The following is a 26,475-nucleotide window of genomic DNA, read 5'->3' as shown; positions in this document are numbered from 1 at the left end:
TGATAAGTCTTAAGCCAGGTAGCATCCAAAATTTTGCTGCTTTAATTAACAAGTTTTATATGCAGTTTGCAAGCAGCAGAGTCCTAGAGAAGCACACCGGCGACTTGTACCGCATCACCCAGAAAGCCAATGAAGCTGTGAGGCAGTACCTGGATCGATTCAACAAGGAAATGATCTCTGTCAAGAACCTGGATGTTCCCACAGCTATCGAAGCATTCAGGAGAGGACTAACCTATAAATCTAGATTGTATTATGAATTGACCAGGTACCCATGTGGCACATTCGAAGAGGTCAGGGCCAGAGCTATGGCTGAGATACGTGTCGAGGAGGACGAGGCTCCAGGTACGTGAGCGAGCCTAGCTACGATCGGAAATCCCAGAACCAGAAGAAGACTGATTGGCGCCATCAGCCATATCAGAAGCGCGAAAGTAATAACGTAGCCAGCAAGGCCACAGGTAAATCATCTAACAACGATTACCCTTCCATTGCTTCCTACTGTTTTAACGTGGATGCAGGAGGCGTAGTAAACGCACTAGAAAAGCTGGGAACCACAGTTAGGTGGCCTCGCAAAAGCGACAGACCAGACAGCGAGAAGGACACCACCAAGTGGTGTAGCTACCATGGCGACCATGGCCATCGAACAGAAGAATGCAATGCTCTCAAAAAGGAGGTGGCATGGCTGCTCAAGAAGGGCTATCTCGAGCACTTGATGGGGAAGAAGGGGCAGCAAGAAGATAAAGCTGGCCCCAGCCAGCAACAGCCTCATCCGCCACCTGAGCCCCTGCACGATAAGGTAATCAATTCTATCTCTGGAGGTTCAGAAATATGTGGACTAACATACTCTGCAGCCAAGAGATTTGCTCGAGAAGGTTCCAAAACTGCACCTAGCCCGCTGAGGAGTGCTGAAGAGAAAAAGCTCAGAAGCATGACCATCAGCTTCGACGAAGAAGATGGAGATGAGGAAGCTGATAATCATGACGGCCTCGTCGTATCTCTCACCGTCAGCAATTGCCTCATGAAGCGAGTCTTGATAGACAATGGCAGCTCAGCTAATATCATTTTCAAAAGTGCTCTAGAAAGCATGGGGCTGCAGGAAGCTGATATCCTCAGGAAAGCAACCGTTCTGTTCGGGTTCAATGGCGAGCCAGCTACAACGCTCGGAGATCGTATTGCCCACTTATGCAAAAGGAGTCAACCTCCAAACCAGGTTCAATGTGGTAGATTGTCCCTCAGCATACAACATCATAATGGGGACACCATGGATCCACAAAATGCGAGCTGTACCTTCACCTATCACCAGACTATTAAGTTCCCTACCAAGTGGGGAGTACAAGAAATCAGGGGCGATCGCAAGCTGGCTAGGGAATGCTATAGCATATCTCTAAAAGCAAAAAAGGAATCTATCTAGCAATTACAGCAAGGTCCAGCGCCAGCCAAGCCAACAGATCAAGATGTAGATGAAGTGGCGTTGGACCCAGCAAAGCCAGAGCAGACCGTGCAGATTGGGGCATCCCTGCCAGCTGAGGAGAAGCAGCGGATTATTGAATTCTTAAAGAAAAATGTAAGCTGTTTTGCGTGGAGCCATGAAGATATGGTAGGCATTGAGCCTGACATCATCACCCATAAGCTAAACGTCGATCCAACTCAAAGCCCGTGAAGCAGAAAAGAAGGAAGTTTGCTCCAGAAAGAAATATGATAGTCAACGAGGAGGTGGACAAGCTACTCAAAGCTGGCAAAATCCGAGAAGTCAAATATCCCGACTGGCTAGCTAACGTGGTGGTTGTTGGAAAGAAAAATGGCAAATGGCGGGTGTGCATCGATTTTACAGATCTCAATAAGGCATGCCCCAAAGATCCATTCCCGCTGCCACATATTGATGCATTGTGGACGCTACAGCTGGCCATGAAAGGCTAACGTTCCTAGATGAGTACTCAGGTTACAATCAGATACTAATGGATCCTGCAGACCAAGAAAAGACCGCCTTCATGACTGAAAGAGGCATCTATATTTACAAGGTAATGCCCTTTGGGCTAAAAAATGCGGGTGCCACCTACCAGCGGCTAGTCAACAAGATGTTCGAGAAGCAGCTGGGGGACACGATGGAAGTCTATATAGATGACATGCTGGTCAAAACAAAGAAAGCAGAGGATCATGTGGACCACCTGCAGAAACCTTTGAAGTCTTAAAGAAGTATGGGATGAAGCTCAATCCTAGCAAGTGTTCCTTCGGTGTCCCAGCAGGCAAGTTTTTGGGCTACATAGTCACCCAGCGAGGAATAGAAGCCAATCCCAGCCAAGTGCAAGCACTAATCAACATTCAGTCACCGCGAAACCTGAAAGAGGTCCAGAAGCTGACAGGAAGGGTAGCTGCACTGAACAGATTCATATCCAGATCATCCGACAAGTGCCACTTGTTTTACAACGTGCTAAAAAAGAATAAAGGATTCAACTGGACAGATGAGCATGAAGCTGCATTGCAGGATCTGAAGGCCTACCTGGCTCAACCTCCCCTACTATCAAAGCCATCCACAGGAGAGACTCTCCAGCTGTATCTAGCTGTTAGCAGCAAAGCGGTAAGTGCGGTACTAGCCAGGGAAGCTGAAAATCAACAACTCCCAGTTTATTACGTTAGCAAATCCTTGCTGGATGCTGAAACCAGGTACACATCACTTGAAAAGTTAGTTTAGCTTTATATATGGCATCTCGTAAGTTGAGGCACTATTTTGAGTCTCACCCCATTCATGTTATGACTAATTACCCCATCAAAGCAGTATTACGAAAACCTGAGCATTCAGGGAGAATGGCCAAATGGGCCATATCCCTGAGTGCACATGACATTAGGTATCTACCCAGGACAGCTATAAAATCGCAAGCCCTAGCTGACTTTGTGGCAGACTTTAGCCCTGACTTAGCAGCTACCGCTGAGGAAGAAGTGCGCCACGTTAACAAAGTAGGTAAATCAGGCTCATGGCAGCTGTATGTGGATGGATCTTCAAACTTCAGAGGGGCTGGTCTAGGTATAGTGCTAAAGTCGCCACAAGGGGACATGATAGTACGCGCTATCTGCTGCGATTTTAAAGCTACCAACAATGAAGCTGAATATGAGGCCTTAATCGCAGGTATGATACTAGCACATGATTTAAAAGCTAACAGTTTGCGTGTCTTCAGTGATTCGTTGCTAATAGTAAGCCAGGTAAATGGAGAGTACGCAGCTAAAGATTCTAAAATGGCCTCTTACCTGGAGCTAGCCAAAGACAAAGCCAAGTTATTCGAAGAGTTCAGCATAAAACAGATCCCAAGGGACCAGAATACCAAGGCCGACGCCCTAGCTAACCTCGGATCAGCACTCAGAAAATGCGATTTCAAATCAATACCTATAGCCCACCTAGCTGAGCCAGCTATCAGCAAAGAGGTAAACATGGTGCAATCAGATGACAGCCAGGCAGGAAGCACTAGCTGGACCCAGCCAATCATCGATTTTCTGGAGAGGGGCATCTTGCCAGAGGACAAGCTGGAAGCTAGGAAGCTGCGAATGAAAGCCACAAGATATCATGTTATTTCTGGCACTCTATTCAAAAGAGCTTGCGCCAGCTACGATCTATTACAAAGATGCTTAGAAAAGACCAATGGGAGCCCACCTCAAGGAGTTCCATGAAGGTGAATGCGGGTCTCATGCAGCTGGAAGAAGCTTATCAAACAAAATCCTAGCATACGGGTATTATTGGCCAACCATGCGTGCTGATGCTAAGAAGTATGTGCAAAAATGCGAAAGCTGCCAGAAACACGCAGGCATGACACATCAGCCAGCTGAGATATTGCACCCCACCTTAACACCCTGGCCTTTCATGAGGTGGGGCATGGACATTGTGGGGAAATTACCTGTAGCTCCAGGGCAAAAAGTTTTCATGCTAGCACTCACGGACTACTTCTCCAAATGGATCGAAGCTGGGGCATTCCAGCAGGTGAGAGATAAAGAAGTAATATCCTTTTTGCATACTAACATTATCTGCAGATTCGGGGTACCTAGCGAAATCATTTGTGATAACGGATCACAATTCATAAGTGACAAGACAAGGCAATTCTGTCACGAATGGAACATCAGCTTGATAACTTCCACACCTAGATATCCGCAAGCTAACGGACAAGCTGAGTCCAGCAATAAAGTAATTATCAATGGCATTAAGAGGCGCCTAAAAGCTAAGAAGGGAAGATGGGTAGAAGAGCTACCTAAGGTGCTGTGGGCAAACAGAACAACACCAAGAGGCGCCACAGGAAGAACTCCTTTTTCACTTGTGTATGGATGCGAGGCGGTGCTACCTGCGGAAGTAGCTGTCCCTACAGCTAGATATGGATTGATGACTCCTGAAGCCAACGACAAGGAACTTAGCTACGACCTAGATTCCATCGAAGAGTTAAGAGATAGTGCATTAATACGAATGGCTGCACAACAACAAATAGTGGCTCGTAGCTTCAACAAGAATGTCAAAGCTAAAGTATTCAAGGTAGGAGATTGGGTTCTAAGGAAAGTTTTTCAGAATACCCAAGAAGTCAATGCGGGTAAATTAGGAATCAGCTGGGAAGGCCCCTATCTAATCGATCAAGTAGTTGGAAAGGGAGCTTATCGCTTAACTACTAAGATGGAAAAGCAGTACCTAGAAGCTGGAACGCTTCTCACCTTAAGCTATATCATTTCTGACCTGGGGCATCAACCAGGTTACCACCGGGCCAAAGACGCCAGAATCTTTAAAGGCAACCACTGCTTTGAAAGCATTGGTCCACCAGGTAAACAACAACTTAATTTGTCTAACAACTTAAGTATTTTATGCTCGTAGCAGCAAGCCATCTAAAGTCCACTTCATACGCAGGTAAACGCAAGGGGTTGCAGCACCCAGGTGGGTAGCTGGAATTTCGAGATTCAGCTACAAGGTCGTAGCCCAGCATCAAGCAGCTAAGGGTTAGTTCACCCAAACTTAGCTGAATGGTCGTAGCACCAAGAAAACGGGCCCAACCTGAGTTGAACAACACTTACCCCAGGTAAATAGGTTGTTCTAATATCTAAGATCAAAAAGCATGCATGTAACTTAAGTATTTATCAAAGTATCAATAGCTAAGATCAAAAGGCCAAAGCATAAGTTCAAACGATTAAATTACTAAAAGGAAATATGTTCTTACAAAAACGCATTGCCCCGTAGGCAATGGTAAAAGTATCAAAGCTAATTAAAACTAAAATGTTCCAGAAAGAAAGCTGATAAAGTACTGAAGAAACTAAGAAGCTACGCTGGCATCATCACCAACAGTTTCGTCTTTGCTAGCTGGAGCGGCACCCTCTGGCTGGTTAAGCAGTGGAGGAGATCCAGCTGTAGATTGTTCTGAATCATCTGCCTTCCCACCAGTAGCTAGGGCCTCCAAGGCAGCCATCGAGTCCAGCTTGAGGAACCTGTCGATATAAAAGTTGATACCCTTGTCGTCCAGCTTCTTGAATTTTATCAGGTATGCCAGCTTCGCAGTTTCAATAATTTTTGCCTCAGCCTGAACATCTAAAACCCTTTCTTCAGCATCTCTGACAACTGTGTTCAGGCGCGCATTTTCTTTCTCCGCCTCAGCTATCTTTTCATCTTTTTCCTGCCTCTCTTTCTCCATTAATTTTTGCTCAGCAGCTAACTTGCTCTCAGCATCCAGCCGGACTGTTTCTCCCTCTCTAGCTTAGCTTGGTGGCTCAAATTGTCCTTTTGCAGACGAGCCACCTTATCCTGAAGGGTAGCACAGTCCGCAAGCTGTCCCTGGCAGCTATGCAGCTCTGGGAAAGCTGGCGAGGCAATGAAAATCATAAGTATAAGCGGCAGTAATCATTTTCTTAATCTAAAGTAGGTCAAAAGACGTTACTAACCTGAGGGATAGCTGAACAGCATGGTTCAGGATGACCTCAGGGTCCTGTCCCTTTAACCTCTTTTGTGCAGCTGGGAATACGAGCTTGTCAGCTGCAGGCCAGATCCCACCTTCTAGACCTTCTTCAGCTAGAAAGTCAGCAGGAAAGCTCACGAGGACTTCATCTCTAGGAGAATCCGTCGTGATGTCAATGGTGGTTGGATGGTAGATGAGCGAGGTGCTTGCGAGGAGCCCTCTCAACCTGAGTTTGCCCAGAAGAGGCTGCTGATCTCTTCCTATTCTTCAGCCTGTCCATAGCATCTTCATCAGACAGATTGCTAGACCTTGCTGGAGCTGCATGGATGAGGAAAACCTAGTTAGCCTAATATCCAAGAATTATGAGCAAAGTAAAACCTTCACCAAAAATCAAAATACCTGTCGACATTGATTGGTATGCGAGAAGAAGCCTTAGAATCCAGAGGTAAAACTTCAGCAGGAGCTGTGAAGGTGCGTTCCTCGATAGGGAAATTAAGCAAGTCCTGTAGCCTCTCAGCTTGTTCAGGAATCTGGGAGATAATAGGGCCAAGACCTGCAAGAGAAACAAGGTAAGAACCTAGTTAATTCATTTTTAGAAACAAAGCACAAATTGAACAGTTAGGTACCTTTAGTAGACCAACCCCCAACTAGAGGGCCCCCAGCTTCGCCCAGCGAATCTTTCACTACAAAGAAATACCTAGTCTTCCAAATAGAGTCTGATGCAATTGTACCTTCTATTAATGGGGGGAAGGGAGCCTTAGCCCTAAAAGTAATGAAACCCTTGCCCGATTTTCTAACGCTATAGGCAGTCAATAGTTCGTTTAGAGAGAAAGGATTATGCCATGTCTTAGTTAGGGCTTCTAAGGTTAGGCAGGTTTTCCAAAAAGCTGGCATCAGCTGGCCAGGAGAAAGGTGCAAGACTTCCATGAAAGATCTAGTGAGGGGGGAAAAGGCGTAATTGTATCCTAGGTAAAAAGGGTGCTCGTAGTAGCAAATGTAATCTTCAGGGCAGGTTTCGGGCCTGCATGTGGGAGTAGGGAGGATAATCTGAGCATTTCAGGGAAACCCCCCAGAACTTTAAGCACCTCGATATCTCTCTCGGTAACAGACGAAGCAACGTCATTTATGGCTCTACCCATTAGAAAAGAAGAAAAAATCTACAGAGTTCTTGAGGAAGAAAGAAAGAGAAAGAAGCTTTACCTGAGAAGGAGATGAAGTCGCTAGAAAATAAAGTGAAGTTCAGGAAAAGAGGAGGAGTCCTTTAAATACTGGTAGCTCAACGGTAGTTTGGGCTAACGGATAAAAATTTATTGATGCGTGAAAAAATTATCTTTTAGCTGTTGATAAGTAATCAATTATCTGATGAATTTTTTCTCTTCCCAAGAAAATTATCTTTTCAGCGGATTAAAGGAATTTATCTTCTAGAGTAAAAGTTTTTATCTTCACACGTTTTAATTCCTCAGATTAAGAGATAAAATTTTGAGAAATACAAGTTTGTTTAAATCTTAAGTCCTTTTGCTAACAGTTTGTTTTTGATTGGTAACTTGCGATTTTAACTCAGCTACGCCTAGGTTGGCATCACAAGTTAGGGGCAATTGTTATGTCCTAAAAATTTCCTAAGCTGAACCTGCAGGTTATGCATCTGTCCCAGCTAGAGATTATCAGGTAGCAGCTACAGCAAGCAGAGACGAAGGGAGTTGAATAAATTCGTTGAAAGAACATTGGATACTGATCAAGACCAAGTCAAAATAAGTGACGTTAAGCCAAAGAAATAGGAGGAAGTGGTTAGCCAGCAGAAGAAGAGATCTCCCTAGATTCTAGGAGTTGTGGCACTTTCGTAGGGAAGTTAGTTATGCAACGTTCAAATAAGAGAAGTAACTTTACAATTGTATTAGTATAAATAGAAGGGAATAACACTCTGTACAAGATAAGTCTTTACATTGCTTTCACTTACATTCTTTCTCTCTTCTACATTTACAATATTCTTAAGTGTATTTAGTACAAGCTCTAAGCTGCTAGCTGCTAGCTATAAGTTGTAATCTTCTCAAATAGTGGATTGGTGGACTCAATTCCACCCGCGGTTTTTACCCTTTTCCTGGGGTTTTCCGCGTCACCATTTCTTGGTGTCTTTGCCTTTTCTTTGCATTCTCTTTTAATTCCGTAGCTAGCATCTTTTGTTGTTTGTAGCTGCATCTCCATTAGCTGTAGATCCTCAGCTAAGTTCTGCCTGATCAGAATTTGGCATAAACACTCACATTAACTTTTTTATTTTTACTTAAACCCAGTAAGTGTTGCCATGTGTTGGTTGCAACACAGATGATAGGTTTCCAGGTTAGAGCCGGTCAAGTGGGACCCACATCTTCAATTTCCCCTAATTATACCATTAAGGCTCCGTTTGGTAGGGCGTAAAATATTTTCAGTGTAAAATGTTTTTCATGGAAAACAATTTACAATGGAAAACGCAATCCCAAAATTAGTTTTCCGTTGTTTGGTTCGATGTAAAAAAAATGATGAAATGAAAGGAAAATGAAAGGGAAAGTAAGGAGGTAGTGAGAGGAGTGTACAAGAGAGAGAAGGAAAATAGTTTTCCCTTTATTTTGGAAGGAAAATGGTTTTCCATCCTTGGGAGAGTAATTTTACCCCAAGGGAAAATGGTTTTACACTCTTTTGCCAACCAAACAATGTAAAACTGAAAATAGAGGAAAACAGTTTTCTGGGAAAATGTTTTACGCCCTACCAAATAGAGCCTAAGTGGGTCCCCTCATAACTGTTATATAAATAAAACCCAATTAACATTAAATAAAACCCAATTAAAATCTTTAATAAATAAAACCCATTAAAACCCATTTTGGATTTAACATTTAAACCCCAATTAAAACCCAATTAAAAGCTAATTTGTCTCATTTTCTAAAACAAAGTTTCATTAACTAAGACAGCAGGAGATTGCCAGTTTCATTTTTTTCAAAATTAAGTTAATTAAACCCCAATTAAAGAGCATGAGAAGGAAAATAGAGGAAGATGGTGGATGCGCCTTGACCAAGAGATTGAACTACAGAGGGCTGGCGCGGTGAGGCGGCATGTCAGCAGTGGTCTAGTGGGGGTTACGGCGGACCGGCGACTAGAGGGGAAGGGGAACGATTGAGGTGAAGAAGAGAGGAACGAGGAAGAGAGAGAATTTCATTTGAAATTCTAGAATTGAAGCAATTCAGATCTGAATCCACCACCACACACCATGCCCTTGGGTTCGAATTTGAAGCCCATTAGTTTAATTTCAACTTATTAGTTTTGGTGGCTTGAGGAATTGAAATTGATTGCCATATTTTGGGTTTTTTTTTAATTCGATTTTTGGTTTAGGATTGCCAGTGGTGGGAGGTAAGTGTTGGAATTTCGAAATAACAATGGCAACAGGTGGTGTTCGTTGGATTTTCTTAGATCTATACTCATTTTCTCTCTCCTTGGGTTCTCTCAAAATTTCTACTTCTTCCAGATTTTAAGAAGATTAAGCAAGTTATTGCTGTTGCTGAGGAAGAATAAGTGAATGTGAAGCAAGAAATGGATAATTATGATTCTGGGTATTTTGAGAATGGTGCTAAAGAGCTGGAATCAGATGATTCTGTTGATGGGTTTGTCAGAAATTATGGGTTCAATAAGCCTAAGATTGAGTTTGGATCTAGATTATTAGCAGACTCTTTTACTAATAATTATGAGGCCAATTTCATTTTGTGTTCGAAATTTCTGGGCAAAATGAAGAACTTAAGCCATTGATGAAGGAATTGGAGTTCAATTAACATGTTCCTTTGTATTTTGGAAGATGAGCTGGTGTTACAGAGGTGAAAGAAAATGAGCAGAGTAAATGGTGAGAGAAGATGAAGATGTGGCCCCACTTGACCGGCTCTAACCTGGAAACCTGCTATTTGTGTTGCAATCAACACGGGGCAACACTTACTGTGGGTTAAGTAAAAATAAAAAAGTTAATGTGAGTTATGTTCAAACCCCCACACCGGGAGTTTTTCACAAATTGGCCGACATAGAATGAACTAGAGGAGAGAAAAAGTGCAATTTTGGTGATGAGGAGATTGAGAAGACACGTTCTTCCTAAAGCACTCATTAGCAACATCTTACTCTCATGTATGTAGAAGAGGAAATCAAGTTGCTCATAACTTGGCTCAAATTAGTCGCAAGTTTGGTGAATTAAGAGTGTGGATTGAGGAAGGCCCTTTTGAGATAATGTCTTTTGTAAACAACGATTTGTTTATGATTGGTGTTTGAGTTCTGTTTGCTTGTCAAAAAAAAATAAACATCTTCAAACGAAAACTACTGAGAGAGATGAAATGGAGAGGAGGGAGAGTTTACTGCGTAAAGAAGGAAGGAGAATATCTGAAGGTTCTCGGAGAAAGGAAAGTGAAGAGTCATAAAGTAGGTATGAGAAGTGAAGAGTCATAAAGTAGGTATGAGAAGTGAAGACACGAAGATATCTGACGTGAGGAGTCGACGAATCAGACGATTTGCATGTCTTTTTTTTTAGTATTTGTAATATATTACAAATACTATAATCGAATTTGCTAAAAAATCATATTAAAAGCTTAGCAAACATACCATTAAAAGTGTTATTTTAATATGTAAATGATTTCTTGAAGTGAACATCAACTTTGATTTCCCCAATAAAGGAGGCAAATGGGAAGGAAAATAGGATGCAGGGGGAGCAGTTTTCTGGGGTGGAGGAAGAAGAGCGGGAAATACAAAGTAACCTAGGTGAAGGAGGGAGGAAAGGAAGTGAGGTTGTGGGTGGGACTGATGTGTGCATACCTGGTGTGCAGGGAAAGGAGTTAGAGAGGACTGGGAGTATCTCATCTCGAGTGTGGAAACGCGTGCCTCGGAAGGACAAGAAAGGGGGGCTGCCGAGGGAAAGCATAGTGGGGGTTAGGAGGAAAGAGATGGCAAGCAAGGAGATTGACACTGACCCGATGGTGGTGGATGGTGAGGGAATGAATAAAAGGCGTATGTTGGCGAAAAATGATGCCGAAGATTTGTGTGTTAACATGGATGATGACACAGTGGCGGGCCCCACTTCTTGGGCCCTTGGTGATCAATGAGCTACATCCTTTCATGGAACTGCCGGGGATTGGGGAGCATCCCGGCGGTCGGTGCACTGCGGCGCATTGTTATTAATGAGAACCCTCAACTTGTTTTTCTACAAGAGACAAAGCTGCGATAAATTGAAATGGAACGAATAAAACACAAGTTGAAAATGGATGGTATGTTGGCTGTTGATTGTGGAGGAGAAGGTAGAGGGCGTAGAGGAGGTGTGGCGCTACTATGGAAAAAAGAGTAGGAGGTTGTGGTAAGATCTTTCTCTCTTAATCATATTGATGTGATGGTGTCTATACTAGGTGGACCGGAATGGAGGTTCACAGGGATTTATGGGTTTCCGGAGGATGAAAACAAAATGAAAACATGTATGTTGCTAAAATCTTTGGGAGGTGTTACAGAAATGCCATGGCTATGCGGGGGGGATTTTAATCTCATGTTATGGTCAATGGAGAAAAAAGGAGGTAGTGACTTTAATTACGATCATGCAGCTAGCTTTCGAGATGCCCTGGACCATTGTGGGTTGGTGATGGGCGAGAGACTGAAATATGGAAGGATCCTTGGGTTCCATCTTTACCCAAGTTTCGAGTCCTAAATGAAGAGACTCATTCTGAGGATAGCCCAACAAAGGTTTCTGAGCTGATCACAAATGGAGAATGGGATAAAGTAAGTTTGTGCAGATGGTTTTCCAACTGGGAAGTGACCGAAGTCATGAAAATCCCTCTCTCACGTAGATCCTGTCCGGATAGATGGGCGTGGCAACATACAAAAATTGGCAAATTTGCGGTACGGAGCGCATACTTCATTGAACTACAAAGCAGCAAACGCGAAGTAGCCTCGACGTCGGCTTCGCATCATAATGGTATATGGAAATACCTATGGCATTCCCAGCTCCCCATAATGATCAAGCACTTTGGATGGAAAGCAATTCATGGTGGTATACCGGTGAGAGAAAAGCTGAGGATTCGAGGGCTTGAAGTGGACTCGATATGTCCTTGGTGTGGCAAAGAGCAGGAGACGTTAAACCATGCTCTATTCCTTTGTCATGAACTGCAGCGTGCATGGAAGATATCACTCCTTCGCCTAGATGTACATGAGCTGCATGAAATGCCGTTCCGAAGGTGGATTGAAGTACTGGGAGGGAGAATCAAAGAAAGTACGTGGTGGGACAATTTCTGGAGTATGCTATGGGGGTGTGGTTGAGACGAAACGCCTGGGTTTTTGAGAGAAAACAAATTAACATTGAAGAGGTGGTGAGCAAAGCTTCGAGAATAGTGTTCGAGTACCAGGAATGTATGGGCGAAATGTCGATTGGTGGCCGGGATGTGGCTGAAAAAAGACCACTTGGTCCAAACCCGAACCTGGGGTGGTCAAGATTAACTCAGATGCGACCATTTTCAAGGAAGGAAATGTTGGCTTTGGGGGTATTATGCGGGACGAAGTTGGTGATATTATGATGTCGGCGTGCATGGTTATGGAAGGTCGATTTGAAGTGTACGAAGCGGAAGCTATGGCAGCGCGACACTCCTTAAGTGTGGCTGTAATAGCCCTGTTTTTATAGACGTTTATTTAAATGTTAATTATATTTCGGAAATTCTTATTTTCATTTGAATTGTGGCGTGTTATTTTTATTTGTCTTGTTGTAATATATTCGTTATATTAATTTTTTTATGGATTTATTATTATATTATTTTATATATCGTGTTTAGTTAGCAATTTGTGGATTTGTATTTATCCGATTAGGAGACCAAAATTGGCTCTCATCCCTTGTTGTCGGTTTAATGAAACCCCAAGCCGACCCTTATTACTTCTCTCTCTCCCCGTGTCTTCTAACCCCTAAAACCCAAAACTGAAAAACTCCAAAACCCCAAAACCTTTTCTATCTATCTCTTCCCGGGTGAAAAATCTCGAAACCCCAAAAACCCAAAAGCCAGACCACCGAATTTTGTCTCGCCTGCGTTCCTACCTCGCCGGCGTCTCCTCAAGCTCGCCTGAGCTTCACCGTGCTGTTTCCCCCCCCCCCTTGCTGCTCGTCGCCTGCCGTGTTACATCTCTCTGTTTTTTCTCTCTCTCTCGTCGCTCTCTGGTTTGCGGTCGATGTTGCCGCGGTTGCTGCCGGTGAAATGCAATCGTCGCGGAGTTGTTGCTGCTGCCGCCGTGGTTTTTTCCCTCCCCTGTTCTGGTTCGCTGCTGCTCTCCCCGCCGTGTGTTGCTGGTGTTATTGGTGGTGCTTCTCGACAGGGGTTAGGTGTTCTCTTTCTCTCTTCTGGTTATTGTTACTACTCTTTGTTGTTGCTGTTGTTGTATTGCTGTCCTGTTCTTGTGTCTCCTTCGCTCATGGGCTGCTATGGTGCAGTTTTACACAACCGAAACGCGTCTTATCGTGATGTTGCTACTGTCGTTTTATTGGTTGTTGTTCTTATGATCCTTCTTATTATGTTGTTGTTGTTGGTAGTGAGTTGTTGCTATTATTAGAGTTATCATAGTTTAATGAGGTTACAAAATCATTTTGTTATTCATGAGGATTGGTAATTGGATTGGTGGAGTATGAGTTGTTAATGCTAATTATCTGATTATGTAGAGTTAGTTTAGAGGATTTAGTAATTAGTGATTGGAATTATGGTTGTGAAGGATTTTCAATTAGTTGTGATTATGATTTCTAGTTTAGATTAGTTTAAGATTAGTTATTCATTATCGCTATAATTGTGAGGTGATTCTTGGAGGATGATTTTGGAGATGAAGATTATTGAAGGTGTTGTTGGATTTGGATTGCGATTCAGGTAACTTTTATGTTCAGTAAAATAATTTACTCATGCCCATGTGTGTGTGGATCTATGTTTTTAATACTTAAGTTCGTACTATGGCCATAGATATGAATGTGATGAAATGTTATTGATTGATTATGAATACGAACTGTTTTGCTGGCTTAGTTTATGAACTGAAAATAGAAAGTGGGCAAGGTATGGGTGGAGGATGGTTACTCTTTTGACCTGATACGGTCGGCTACGCTCCATAACGAACCTTGGGGGTAGTATTGCTGGGCTCCATAACGAACCTTGGAGGCAGCTTTTGTCCTTTGTCCAAAGCCTGTACTTGCCACTGGTTGTTTAAGAGAATGAGCTATGCCAGCGTTGTAACGAAAAGAAATGATTCGAAAATAAAATGTTTTTAACGGGCTGAAGTAAAAGTTACGAGTTTTCCACTCATTTTGGAATTTGTTTGTTTTGTATTTTCTCTCTGAATTTCAGGTTTGATATTCAGAGCTCGGAATTCGAAGTGACAAGATTAAGGTGTCATAGTGGCTTAAGGATTAAGCTTGTATTTTAGATAGTTGGTTTTTATTATTCGTTGTATATATATTTGGGAATTTAGTCAATTATTGGTGTATTTAAGGATATTTTTCCGCTGCGATTTTATTAATTAAGAGTTAATTGTTGTTTATGGTTGTTAAGTGTGTTTCGCTAGCAGCTCGGAAGAGCGGGCTGTTACAAGATGGTATCAGAGCAACCTTGCGACCGTATGCCTAGTTGGCTACCTAGCGAGGGTAAAAGTCTTTGGGATAGTTGAAATGATTTGGGATTATTAGTGGTTGAGAATTGATGATCAGGAATTAGGAATGTTGAAGCTTTAGTGTATAAGTGTTGCGCTTTTGCGTGTGGTATATGATTTCGTTTATGTAAACGTATAGTGTCTTGTATTGTTAATGTTGTTATGTATTCTGAGAAAAATGTATGATTTGTTGAGTAAAAATTTCAAACGAAATCTCTATGAATGAGAATGTGGAATCCTATGCTGAAATTTTGCCCCTTTTGTTTTCTTTGCTCCTCGATTTTGATATTGAGTTGAAGTGGAGATACAAAGCTGATGGTAGAATTGAGGTTTGATACCTGATATCTTATGAATTTGAGATTTTGGTTTTATTTTCAAGTTTCGAGGACGAAACTTTTGATAAGGGTGGTAGTATGTAATAGCCCTTTTTTTAAAGACGTTTATTTAAATGTTAATTATATTCATTAAGTTAATTATATTTCGGAAATTCTTATTTTCATTTGAATTGTGGCGTGTTACTTTTGTTTGTCTTGTTGTAATATATTCGTTATATTAATTTTTTTATGGAGTTATTATTATATTATTTTATATATCGTGTTTAGTTAGCAATTTGTGGATTTGTATTTATCCGATTAGGAAACCAAAATTGGCTCTCATCCCTTGTTGTCGGTTTAATGAAACCCCAAGCCGACCCTTATTACTTCTCTCTCTCCCCGTGTCTTCTAACCCCTAAAACCCAAAACTGAAAAACTCCAAAACCCCAAAACCTTTTCTTTCTCTCTCTTCCCGGGTGAAAAATCTCGAAACCCCAAAAACCCAAAAGTCAGACCACCGAATTTTATCTCGCCAGCGTTCCTACCTCGCCGGCGTCTCCTCAAGCTCGCCGGAGCTTCACCGTGCTGTTTCCCCCCCCCCCCTTGCTGCTCGTCGAAGCCTCGTCGCCTGCCGTGTTACATCTCTCTGTTTTTTCTCTCTCTCTCGTCGCTCTCTGGTTCGCGGTCGATGTTGTCGCGGTTCCTGCCGGTGAAATGCAATCGTCGCGGAGTTGTTGCTGCTGCCGCCGTGGCCTGCCTGGTTTTTCCCTCCCCTGTTCTGGTTCGCTGCTGCTCTCCCCGCCGTGTGTTGCTGGTGTTATTGGTGGTGCTTCTCGACAGGGGTTAGGTGTTCTCTTTCTCTCTTCTGGTTATTGTTACTACTCTTTGTTGTTGCTGTTGTTGTATTGCTGTCCTGTTCTTGTGTCTCCTTCGCTCATGGGCTGCTATGGTGCAGTTTTACACAACCGAAACGCGTCTTGTCGTGATGTTGCTACTGTCGTTTTGTTGGTTGTTGTTCTTATGATCCTTCTTATTATGTTGTTGTTGTTGGTGGTGAGTTGTTGCTATTATTAGAGTTATCATAGTTTAATGAGGTTACAAAATCATTTTGTTATTCATGAGGATTGGTAATTGGATTGGTGGAGTATGAGTTGTTAATGCTAATTATCTGATTATGTAGAGTTAGTTTAGAGGATTTAGTAATTAGTGATTGGAATTATGGTTGTGAAGGATTTTCAATTAGTAGTGATTATGATTTCTAGTTTAGATTAGTTTAAGATTAGTTATTCATTATCGCTATAATTGTGAGGTGATTCTTGGAGGATGATTTTGGAGATGAAGATTATTGAAGGTGTTGTTGGATTTGGATTGCGATTCAGGTAACTTTTATGTTCAGTAAAATAATTTACTCATGCCCATGTGTGTGTGGATCTATGTTTTTAATACTTAAGTTCGTACTATGGCCATAGATATGAATGTGATGATGAAATGTTATTGATTGATTATGAATACGCAACTGTTTTGCTGGCTTAGTTTATGAACTGAAAATAGAAAGTGGGCAAGGTATGGGTGGAGGATGGTTACTCTTTTGACCTGATACGGTCGGCTACGCTCCATAACGAACCTTGGGGGTAGTATTGCTGGGCTCCATAACGAACCTTGGAGGCAGCGTTTGTCCTTTGTCTAAAGCCTGTACTTGCCACTGATTGTTTAAGAGAATGAGCTATGCCAGCGTTGTAACGAAAAGGAAATGATTTGAGAAATAAAATGTATTTAACGGGCTGAAGTAAAGGTTACGAGTTTTCCACTCATTTTGGAATTGTGTTTGTTTTGTATTTTCTTCTCTGAATTTCCAGGTTTGATATTCAGAGCTCGGAATTCGAAGTGGATCAAGGTTAAGGTGTCATAGTGGCTTAAGGATTAAGCTTGTATTTTAGATAGTTGGTTTTTATTATTCGTTGTATATATATTTTGGGAATTTTAGTTCAATTATTGGTGTATTTAAGGATATTTTTCCGCTGCGATTTTATTAATTAAGAGTTAATTGTTGTTTATGGTTATTAAGTGTGTTTCGCTAGCAGCTCGGAAGAGCGGGCTGTTACAGTGGCAATGGAAGAAGGTCTTCGAAGCATTGTTTTGGAGAGTGACTGCTCCAAACTGATATCTCATTTACAGCAGGGATGAGTGGAAAATTCGAGCTTTGGTACTCTTGTTCATGACATTCTGTCACTAGGCAGACATTGCAATTGTATTTCCTTTTCTCATGTTCTTAGAAGTGGGAATCAAGTAGCCCATATGTTAGCCCAGCAGAGTAGGAAGTATGAAGAGACTAGAGTGTGGATAGAGGAGGGCCCGTCTGAAATTATGGGCTATGTAATTCATGATTTGGAGTTGATGATATAAATCTAAACCCTCTTTCCTGTCAAAAAAAAAAAACTTTGATTTCCCCAATATTAATTTATCTAAGCATAACTAGAAGAATAATGATTTCATGACTTCTAAAAAAGTTTAAACATACCTAAAAACCCTCATAATGTAAATTTCACAAGTGGAAAAATTACATATTAACATATCATAAAAAATGAAATTATAGACGACGGAGTTTTGAATGAACCACCAAACACCTAAACGATCCTCCAATTAAATTCATTATAAGGTTATAATTAAGTTTGACTTCATTCCACTAAAATCGCAAGTTACGCTTTCCACATGCAATACGAAATTAGAGCATCAAAAACACCAGTTTAACGAAATCATAGAAGAAGAAATCCTAAAGCCTTTTCTTATAACAATCATTATTGCTTTTTTTAAAAACGCCCTTTCTTATAACTATCTTTACTGCTATTTTAAGAAATTATTTTTCTTATATCTATCTTAATTGCTTTTTTAAGGATCAAATGGTTTTACCATGCATGGCTCTTAAAAAGTGTGTTGTATGTGTTGAAAGTTATTGGATTCTTTTGATTTTAATAATGCAACATTTTAGCCTTTTCGCAACGAATAAGCAAATCTTTTAGTTATTCCTAAATAATGCAACATTTATATTAAAATTCCTACACCAAGCCAAATTGACTGGTAACCTGTGAAAGAGGTTAAAAAAAATTGTAAAAAAATAAAAAAGCTCATTCTCTCACTCCCTCCTCCCTCACTCTATTGCCCACTCTATCTTCTTCCCCAACCCCTTGCCCCATCCCATCTCCTTCCCCTTCCCTGAAATCAGCCCCCACCACCCATCCCTTAAACCACCGAAACTCACCCTCACATCTCTGAAACCACCAAAACCCACTCAGCCGAACCCTTAAACCAGCGAAACTTGCCCACCCTTCCCTAAAACCACCAAGACCCAACCATCCAATCCCCCAAACCACCAAAACTCACCCTCTCAACCCTTAAATCTCAAAGCTCGTCGTGTTCGATAAAGTGGTTTGAGTTTTCCGGGGGTGCAGCTCTTGTGTCGTGGTAGATGCGGTGGTTTGCGTTAAGTGAGGGTGGTTCATGTTATGTGGGATGGTGTGTTGGGTGATGATGATAGAGTTGTTTCATGGGGTCCTTCGTGTTTCATGGGTGGTTCATGGAGCGAGGAGGTGGGTGAGTTTTAGTGAAAAGATAAAGAATAAGGTGGTGATGGTGGTTCGCAAGAGAGGGAGAAGATAAGAAGGTGGTGATGGTGGGGGTTGTGGAGGAGGGTGGAAGTGAGAAGAGGAGAGTTTGGGTCTGCATTTTTTCGGGTGTGGGGTAGGGAAGAGGTGGTGATTTTGGGATAGGGGACTAGGGGCGGGGGTTTTCCGATGGGTAAGGTCGTAGAGGTTAGGTGGGTTGGGGAAGAGTTCAGTACTATTAGAAGGAGATGAGGAAGAGAAAAAAAATAATTTTGTTTTCAATTCAAAAAAAAATAAAAACAAACCAATGAAATTGTGACAAGTGTCTCGAACAACCTGTTTATCAAGTTATATCCGATATTTACCCATTTAGAGAATTTTTTGATAAAGGTTGCATTATTTATGAATAGTTAAAATGTTTGCTTGTTCATTGCGAATGGCTAAAAGGGTGCATTATTAAAATAAAAACACGCAAAGTTATTTTATTATTTAGTTATTTATTTAGTAGTTTGAGTAGGAAACAAGTTTAATTTTTCTATAATCATAGATCTAGAGTAATTTTTCAAAGAAGACATTTTATGAGATTATATTTGTGTTAACATGATTTTAACATTGTTACCATCAAAAAACAAACTCAAAGGTTGTGGCCTTCATTCTAAGATCTATCCATAAATTACATTAATGCATTTTACCACTTATAGAGCTAACATTAAGTTGGAGACTTCTTTCTCATCAAAGATCATTTGATATTTCATTTTAATTCAACTTGTGAAATAGGTTAACATGACTAATCTAATTACACTTTTCTGCTTAGAATCAAAGGTTTGAAACACTCCTTTTTTCCATCATAAACCCAAATTACATAAGATTCAATTGAGCTCTATTAAGAGGTTTCATAAAAAATAACATATAATGTTGAGAAAAAACAATAATGGAACAATGAATTGATTGATCTCATCGTTTGTATTTAACAATTACCACTTACAAAGTAATCATTTTCTTAAGGATTTTAGAAGAAGAAAAGTCATATACGAGAAGTTTGATAATATTTTCCAATATCTAAGAAATAAAAGAGAACAATGATCTAAAGCAAAAAATATATATAGAAACTTAGTTGTGCATCACAACTAACAAAACTTAAGTGTTAACAAGTTATCTAGTTATACCAACTACCAACAATTTAAGATCACATAATAAAAAATAAAATTATAGTCTTGACTAATATCACGTGAATACATATTCAGGAAATCCCTTCACATTATTTCTCATAACTAGAAAACATGCATATGCAAAACTATTAAGAGCAACTTGCAGCCATGCAAAATTAGGCTAAGGAAGGAGATTGACCATAAGTCTAACAATTACTACTTGCAAAGGGGGGGAGGGAGGGTGGGTGGGAAGGGGGGTTGAGTTTGAAAAAATATATGTTTCTCCTCAAAACATGACTTACCATCTTGGCCCCATTACTCGCATTCCTTATAAACGGACCATTCATGACAACTTTTGAGACAATGCCAGTTGAATTATCCTTCCCAAGGCTTCCTATGTTGCAGTGGTAAACTCAATTAGTGCAATAAAGAACACTCAAGATAGTTGACTTGTTACAAGTAAGATATATAGTGATTGAAGGACATACCTAATTCCATGCCCAAGACCACAATAATTTTTTTTCATTTTGATAGTTGAACTAGCATTGACGATTGAAATACAATCATCCCCTGGTATGCACAGACGTCAACATAAAAGCAGCTATTAAACCATATAATAGCTTATAATACATAATGCAAACTCCTATTCCAAGACACGTTGTAAAAGGGGTAGTGTGGTATTAGACTACTAGCACAGACCAACATGTGTTAATATTTCAAACATACAACCCTTTTAGCACTACTTCACGCCTTCAACTAAAGAAGGAAACAATTTACCATTACCCCTCTAAAATGAAGCATTTTTTATAACAGGTGAAGATCATGGTAGCAACATATATGAATACAGTAGTTCAAGGTTGAAAATACTTGTTCCAATTTTACAGTCGAGGAGAGCAACATTCATTGATTCACTGATGTCTATTCCATCAATGTTAGGACTGTCTCATGGGGGAAGAAATTAGCACATTGAACACTCGCACAGAATCAGAACAAGCAATAACGAAATACATCTGCTGGCTATTCTGGATAGTCAGACCCTTGACCCTTATAGCAGAGCTTGAATCCACCGTTAGTGCCTTCAGCAAAAAAGAAAATGTGTTAGTGATTGATGCATTCTCATAGTCCCGAAAAGTACAAATAAATTGTTAAAAACAATCACAAGAACAACCTCCATGCCTCATATTTTTTGTCAATAGAACCACATTCTGTGCCAAAAAAAATCAAGAGAAGGTATACATACCGTAGCAATGCAATCAATTCCATCAGTCGGTAGTAAGGAATTTAGATGATGACAAAGAATTACATTGGTCTTGTTCTTTTTGCAGGATGCAACCCACCATTTATTGCCTGACCCATCAATCACCCTTTTGCCTTGGAAAAAGACATTGGTCAAGTTGTAAAAATATAACCAGGTCTGGGGTAGTTTTGGATCCCAGTCCTTGGGCTCTTCTGGTGCAACTATTGTGCCATCAACTTGCACTCCAAGCACACAACAGCAGCAGAGTTATAATAGCCATGGTCAACAGATGCATTATAGTGGATCACATCAACTTAGCAGACATATTTACATGTCTTGCTACCAACTTACCTGAAAAACTGATCTAGTAGTACATGGTCCTTCAAACCTTGTTACATTAACAAGATAACGATGCCCTTGAGGAACTAAAGACTGATTTTGGTGTAGAACAAGCCTACTTCCACGCATTTACAAAGGCCTGAAAAGTTTTGCGAAAAAAGATAAAACAGTATGTCTGAATTTTAAGAGAGAGAAAGCACGTGAAATTAGGTCAAGAACGCGATGGGAGAAAGGGCAGGACAAGAAGACACCAAGAGCAATCACTTGAGCATCAGCACCAACAAGGATAACCCACGGTGGCAGAGTCAATAATCTAAAAATTAAAGTCAAATCATGCTTATGTCATCAAGTTGCTTGCACACATAAATATATCTCCTAAAAAAAGTCACCCAACTAGTATCTGCCATAGTGTTCCATAGATATCAAAGTAGAGTCTAGAGATCCCACAATTAATATGTTTCACAATGTTGATTATGGGGCACGTAATTCACCAAGATTATTGACCATAGCAATAAAACATCGAATAAAGTTACTATGAAATATTTATCAAACCAATATCAAACATGAAAATCAGAAATCAAAATTCTCTTTTTAAAACCCAATTTAGCAAATCATTGAAGTAAAATTTAGTCCTATCTTATTTAGGCAAATCTTTAATACGAAGAACAACATTTAGGCAATTCTCTTTGGTCAAGCTCGAATATTACTTAGGAACTTTTTAGTTGATACTTAAACTAGTTAAATTGATAAGCACTCTCTATGAATGATCAAACTAATATTGTAAGAGTCCAAATTAGACTCTCACATTATAGATTATGTATCCAAAAGTGAAGCCCTCAATCCTCTTGCCGTCTCACGATAATTTAGTCAGCTTCATACGTTGGATAAAAGCAACATTGAACTGTCTTATACCAACAAGAACATCAAATAAAGTGATTATTATTCTATAGAATAGTAGGTTAACTTGATTTCTTAAGTCACCGTATCATATTAGCATGCATAACACTAGCTTATAAAGTATAGAAAGACAATTGGAGATTCTAATTTCATTGACGCATATTGTCGAACACTTTGTGAGCGTTATTAAGGTGTCCTTTCCTACATCACATTGAATGATAAATTTCACCCTAGATTGATAAGGTATATTTATTTGATGTAAACATACAATGATCTCACCATAGCAGACCAATAAGTCATTGTACACAATTTCAGTTTCTTAGATATATATCAACAATAAGGGCAAAGATAGAAAAACTTATCTTTTCATTGAATATGTGTCATGTGTTTATGAAGGATGTGATTCTTGCCCTCGGGAGAAGCCACTGAAAATTTGGCAATAGTTGCGAAGTTCGTACAAGTACCGGCAGAAAATATTGGAGCCAAGTTTTACTCCCATAGAGATACATGATACTCCAGTAGCCTCTCCTTGAGCAAATTTCATTTTACCTATGTTTGCATAATTGTTTCTTTGCGTAGCAGCCAACAAGTCAAAGACTCCACTTTTGTTAATATTTACCATTGGACCAGAAGTAACCTGATAATGATCAACAGTACTTTATTTGTTAATATAACAGAATATCTATAATGCTATCTCAGGAACTTTTCTCAAAGCCTGCTGATATTTTCCTAGAAACCTTTACAATCTGCCACTCGTACTACCAAAATGTGCAGGTATTCAGGGTCATAAGATCAACAAGTAAAAAGCTACTGCCAATTCAAGCTAGAATGCCGCTGGTTTAAAAGCAGGACAACAAGACACCAACGGGGCGTTTGGTATGAGGGATTGGGAGTTTGAGAATTAGAGAATGGGATTGGGATTGGGATTGGGATTGGGATTGGGAATGGGAGTTAGAAGGTGGGAATTTATTAAATATATCCCAATCCCTTGTTTGGTATGTTAGTGGATTATGTTGAGAATATATTGCTAAATTACAAATTTACCCATTTTAATGAAGGATAGTAAAGAAGAGAAAGCAATATTGGTGAAGTATATTTTAATGAAGGGCAAATTCGTCTTTAACATAACCAAAAATAATCCCCCTCCCTAATACCTGCCCCTCCCTATGTCTTATTTTGGTGGGATAAGGGGGGGTTTAATCCCATTCCCCTTCACATGGGAATTTAGATATCCCCTCAAACAAACATGGGATATCTACCCATGGGGATATAATATCACATTCCCACCCCCTAATTCCCCTAAACAAACACCCTGCAAGAGCAACACCAGCTCATAGAGGTGGGCATGGGTCGGGTCGGGCCTGTTCACGGGCTCGGCCCGCGGGCTTGAGTGAATGGCGGGCCAGGCCGTGCTTGAAATTTTAAAAATTTGTCCACGGGCCCACGGGCCGGGCTCGTGCTTCCCGCGGGCCGGCTTATATTTTATGTTGTATTTTTTGTATTTTTGACAGTTTTAGGGTAAAAAACAAAGAAAAGGAGTGTTCGGCCCGCGGGCCGGCCCAAGCGGGCTCGTGCCAGTACGGGCCGGAAATAAAATTTCTTGACCGTGATAGGCCCGCGGCCCACGTAGCTGACAACGGGCCGGGCCGGGCCTCGAGCGGGCTCGTGCTGGACCGGGCTCAAATCGTGCCGGCCCGACCCATGCCCACCTCTACCAGCTCAGCTAAGCATCAGCACCAACAAGGATAGCCCATGGTGGCATAGAGACCATAAAATCTGAAGCGAACGTTGCAGCTCAGCGGCGGAGAGATGAAGAGGCTAGGGTTCTGATGAAACTCTCTCAATATATTTTAGGTGATAATGATAATAGAGGAGAGAGAGTGAAAAATGAAAATTCCAACACTCCACCTTTGTTATATATTCCATACATCACACTAGATAGATATCATATTCATGGAATACGAATCACTTTCAAGATGCCTTGCTTGTTATTTTATAGGAGTTTATAGGAAATTGGAGAGTAGAAGATTGTGGATCTTTCCACTTCCCCATAAATCTCATGACATCATTACAGTATGTATCAAGGAGTTGAGGAGACGTGTGCAATGTATTAATTAGAAGTGATGATGTTGTTATGATATCATCCTACTTGAATACTTGGAAATAATTGCTGAGTTGCTGACCAGCTATGAGCCTATATGACATCCGCTCATAATTATTAATTTATTATGAAATTGTGGAAAAAGTATTGATAATTCAAAATGAGATTGTAAAATGGCATTTCACAAACTTTTGGTACCAAAGCTAAGTCAAAGTGGTATTAAAATAAGTTAAATTAGTTTCTTAAACCTACGTCGAGGGATTGCTAGCAAAAATTTACCCCAACCCATGCTCCACTCAGGCTCATCATTGTCGATATTCACACTTTTTTTCACTATGTCCTATAATTCCACATAAAATCATAAAAAGGTAATCTTTAATAAGAAATTAAAATGCAGATCACACGCAGATCACCAAGTTATGTGGTCATTATTGCGGGATTTCGATTTAAAGTGGTATCAGTTTTCTGTTTTTTTTTTTTTGAAAATAAAATAAACAGTCAATGAGAGTATGGGTAGATATAGGAAGGGCATAGGAAGAGAACAACCTAAGTATAATAATCTTATTTATATAATAATCTCTATTATATAAGGGAAGGGGGAGCAATGGTGTCTTCTTTTGAAATGCCTATTTTGCCCCCCTCCCCTTTCTAAATTACAAAAGGAATGTCAAAATCAAAATCGACATTCAAAGAAAACTACCGAAAATTAATTTACAACACTCACTCACAAATCACTTAAAAGAAGAAACTTTACAAATCACTCATACAATTGAGAAAATCACGTTATAAAAAATCACGCAAATCACTCAAATAATCGGGAAACTTTATTAAAACTTAAAATTAGCATACAAACTAAAACTAATAACCTAGAACGTCAATACATACAAAAATTTACTATTACAAAAAAGAAGAAATAAGCGACGAGGCTAGGGAGAAAACACTCTCAAGCGAAGAAAATGACCTGCTTCAAAGGTCCAATAAAAAATTCAAGCGAATTGAGGATTCACCTCAACAGAGTGCTAATATGGAGATTTCAAGTGTCCCTTGTTCACTTGGCAGTGAGGTCCATTCTCAGAAGACTATATCATATAGTCAAGCTGCGAGGGGATTTGGAAGTTCCAAGAATCCTTTGTTCGAAAGGGACGATAGAGAAGAGGATTCTTTGTCGGATGATGATCCGGATTCTGATGATGATGTGGGGGATTCAACGTGCCCAACCATCAAGCTTTCTAAGGATGAGAAGAGAAGGATACGAATCCCTTGGAAAAATTCATTGATAATTAAACTGTTTGACAAGAAACTTGGTTATGAGGTTCTTATGAGGCGCCTTAAAGCGAAATGGAGTTTAAAGGGGGAAATAGCGTTGACTGATGTTAGCCATGCATATTATGTGGTAAGGTTTAGCAATCTGGATGATTATGACTTTGTTTTGACGCAAGGGCCATGGATGATAGGTGAAAGTTATCTCACTATTACGAGATGGGTGCCGAATTTTATTTCGGATGAGGCTCCTATCAAAACACTTACGGTGTGGGTTAGAATTCCACATATGTCAGTTGAGTACTTTGATAAGCAAGTGTTGCATAAAATTGGCTCCAAAATAGGGAGAGTGATTAAAATTGATAGAAATACGAAATCAATGGATAGAGGTCAGTATGTGAGATTTTGCATTGAAGTTGACTTAACAAAGCCTTTATTGTCGAAGTTTAAGTTGAATAAAAGAGCTTGGATTATTCAATATGAAGGCTTGAAGATGATTTGTTTTGAATGTGGTCATCTAGGACACTGAGAAGATAGTTGCCCACGCTTCCAGGAGACTGAGACTATGGCGGCTGGTGCTCATAAGGATTGTCCGGAGAAGAATGAAAAGGATCAGGGGCATCAACAGGTCACGTATAGGGAGTGGATGTTGGTCCAACGACAGGGAAGAAAGTCTGCTGCTCGACCGAAGCCCATGAGAGCGAATACTCCAGTGCACACTCGGCAGAGAGAGGTTAGTGTCCCAGGTCAGTTGAAGCTCCCTCCAGGGGGTGGCCAGCTGAAGAATCCACGAATCGAGGCGAGTGGGGAAGGGTCGAGATTTGAGGTCCTACCTGTGGAAGAGGATGTTCAGATGGAGACGGAGGAGAGGGGTCCGCCCGTTATCCAGGACCCGGAATCAAAGAGGGATAAGCGAAAGATCCATAGTGACAACGAACGAGTCGAGTGAATACTCCGGAAGAAATCCAGGCGCACAATCCTCGTGAAGTTAGGGGTCAATCATCTAAGATTGCGGAGCTTGTTACGGGAGAAGGGAACTCGGA

At 40.6% G+C, this 26,475-nt stretch overlaps 2 protein-coding genes and 1 long non-coding RNA gene across 7 annotated transcripts; 2 read left to right on the top strand and 1 right to left on the bottom strand.

Moving 5' to 3' along the window:
- Window positions 1-59: 59 nt before the first annotated feature.
- LOC130589535 (uncharacterized) lies at window positions 60-1,587 on the top strand. The gene is made up of 3 exons (XM_057390811.1): window positions 60-342; window positions 516-1,207; window positions 1,582-1,587. The coding sequence occupies exons 1-3, from the start codon at window positions 60-62 to the stop codon at window positions 1,585-1,587; spliced, it is 981 nt and encodes a 326-aa protein (XP_057246794.1).
- Window positions 1,588-6,321: 4,734 nt separating this feature from the next.
- LOC109134357 (uncharacterized) lies at window positions 6,322-22,974 on the bottom strand. 5 transcript variants are annotated; one of them, XR_008970122.1, is made up of 4 exons: window positions 20,839-22,973; window positions 20,087-20,674; window positions 19,901-19,988; window positions 6,322-6,453 (listed from the first exon to the last, which is right to left on the bottom strand). It is a non-coding gene; the product is annotated as an uncharacterized LOC109134357 (long non-coding RNA). The 5 variants fall into 5 exon arrangements; XR_008970120.1 differs by having other exon boundaries at window positions 19,901-19,992; window positions 20,839-22,972; XR_007276194.2 differs by lacking the exon at window positions 6,322-6,453 and adding an exon at window positions 7,865-8,127 and having other exon boundaries at window positions 19,901-19,992; window positions 20,839-22,972.
- Window positions 22,975-25,196: 2,222 nt separating this feature from the next.
- Window positions 25,197-25,961, top strand: LOC104899417 (uncharacterized). The gene has a single exon (XM_010686603.1). The coding sequence runs from the start codon at window positions 25,197-25,199 to the stop codon at window positions 25,959-25,961; it is 765 nt and encodes a 254-aa protein (XP_010684905.1).
- Window positions 25,962-26,475: the final 514 nt, after the last annotated feature.

The sequence above is a fragment of the Beta vulgaris genome, chromosome 7 (assembly GCF_026745355.1).
Source record: "Beta vulgaris subsp. vulgaris cultivar EL10 chromosome 7, EL10.2, whole genome shotgun sequence".
Classification (NCBI taxonomy): domain Eukaryota; kingdom Viridiplantae; phylum Streptophyta; class Magnoliopsida; order Caryophyllales; family Amaranthaceae; genus Beta; species Beta vulgaris.
This window is presented reverse-complemented; position numbering and strand designations above follow the sequence as displayed.

Coding starts and splice junctions, on each gene's coding strand:
- LOC130589535 (XM_057390811.1), top strand. CDS start 60: ATGCAGTTTGCAAGCAGCAGAGTCCTAGAGAAGCACACCGGCGACTTG. Junction 343..515: donor CGAGGAGGACGAGGCTCCAG/GTACGTGAGCGA, acceptor ACGTGGATGCAG/GAGGCGTAGTAAACGCACTA.
- LOC104899417 (XM_010686603.1), top strand. CDS start 25,197: ATGGAGATTTCAAGTGTCCCTTGTTCACTTGGCAGTGAGGTCCATTCT.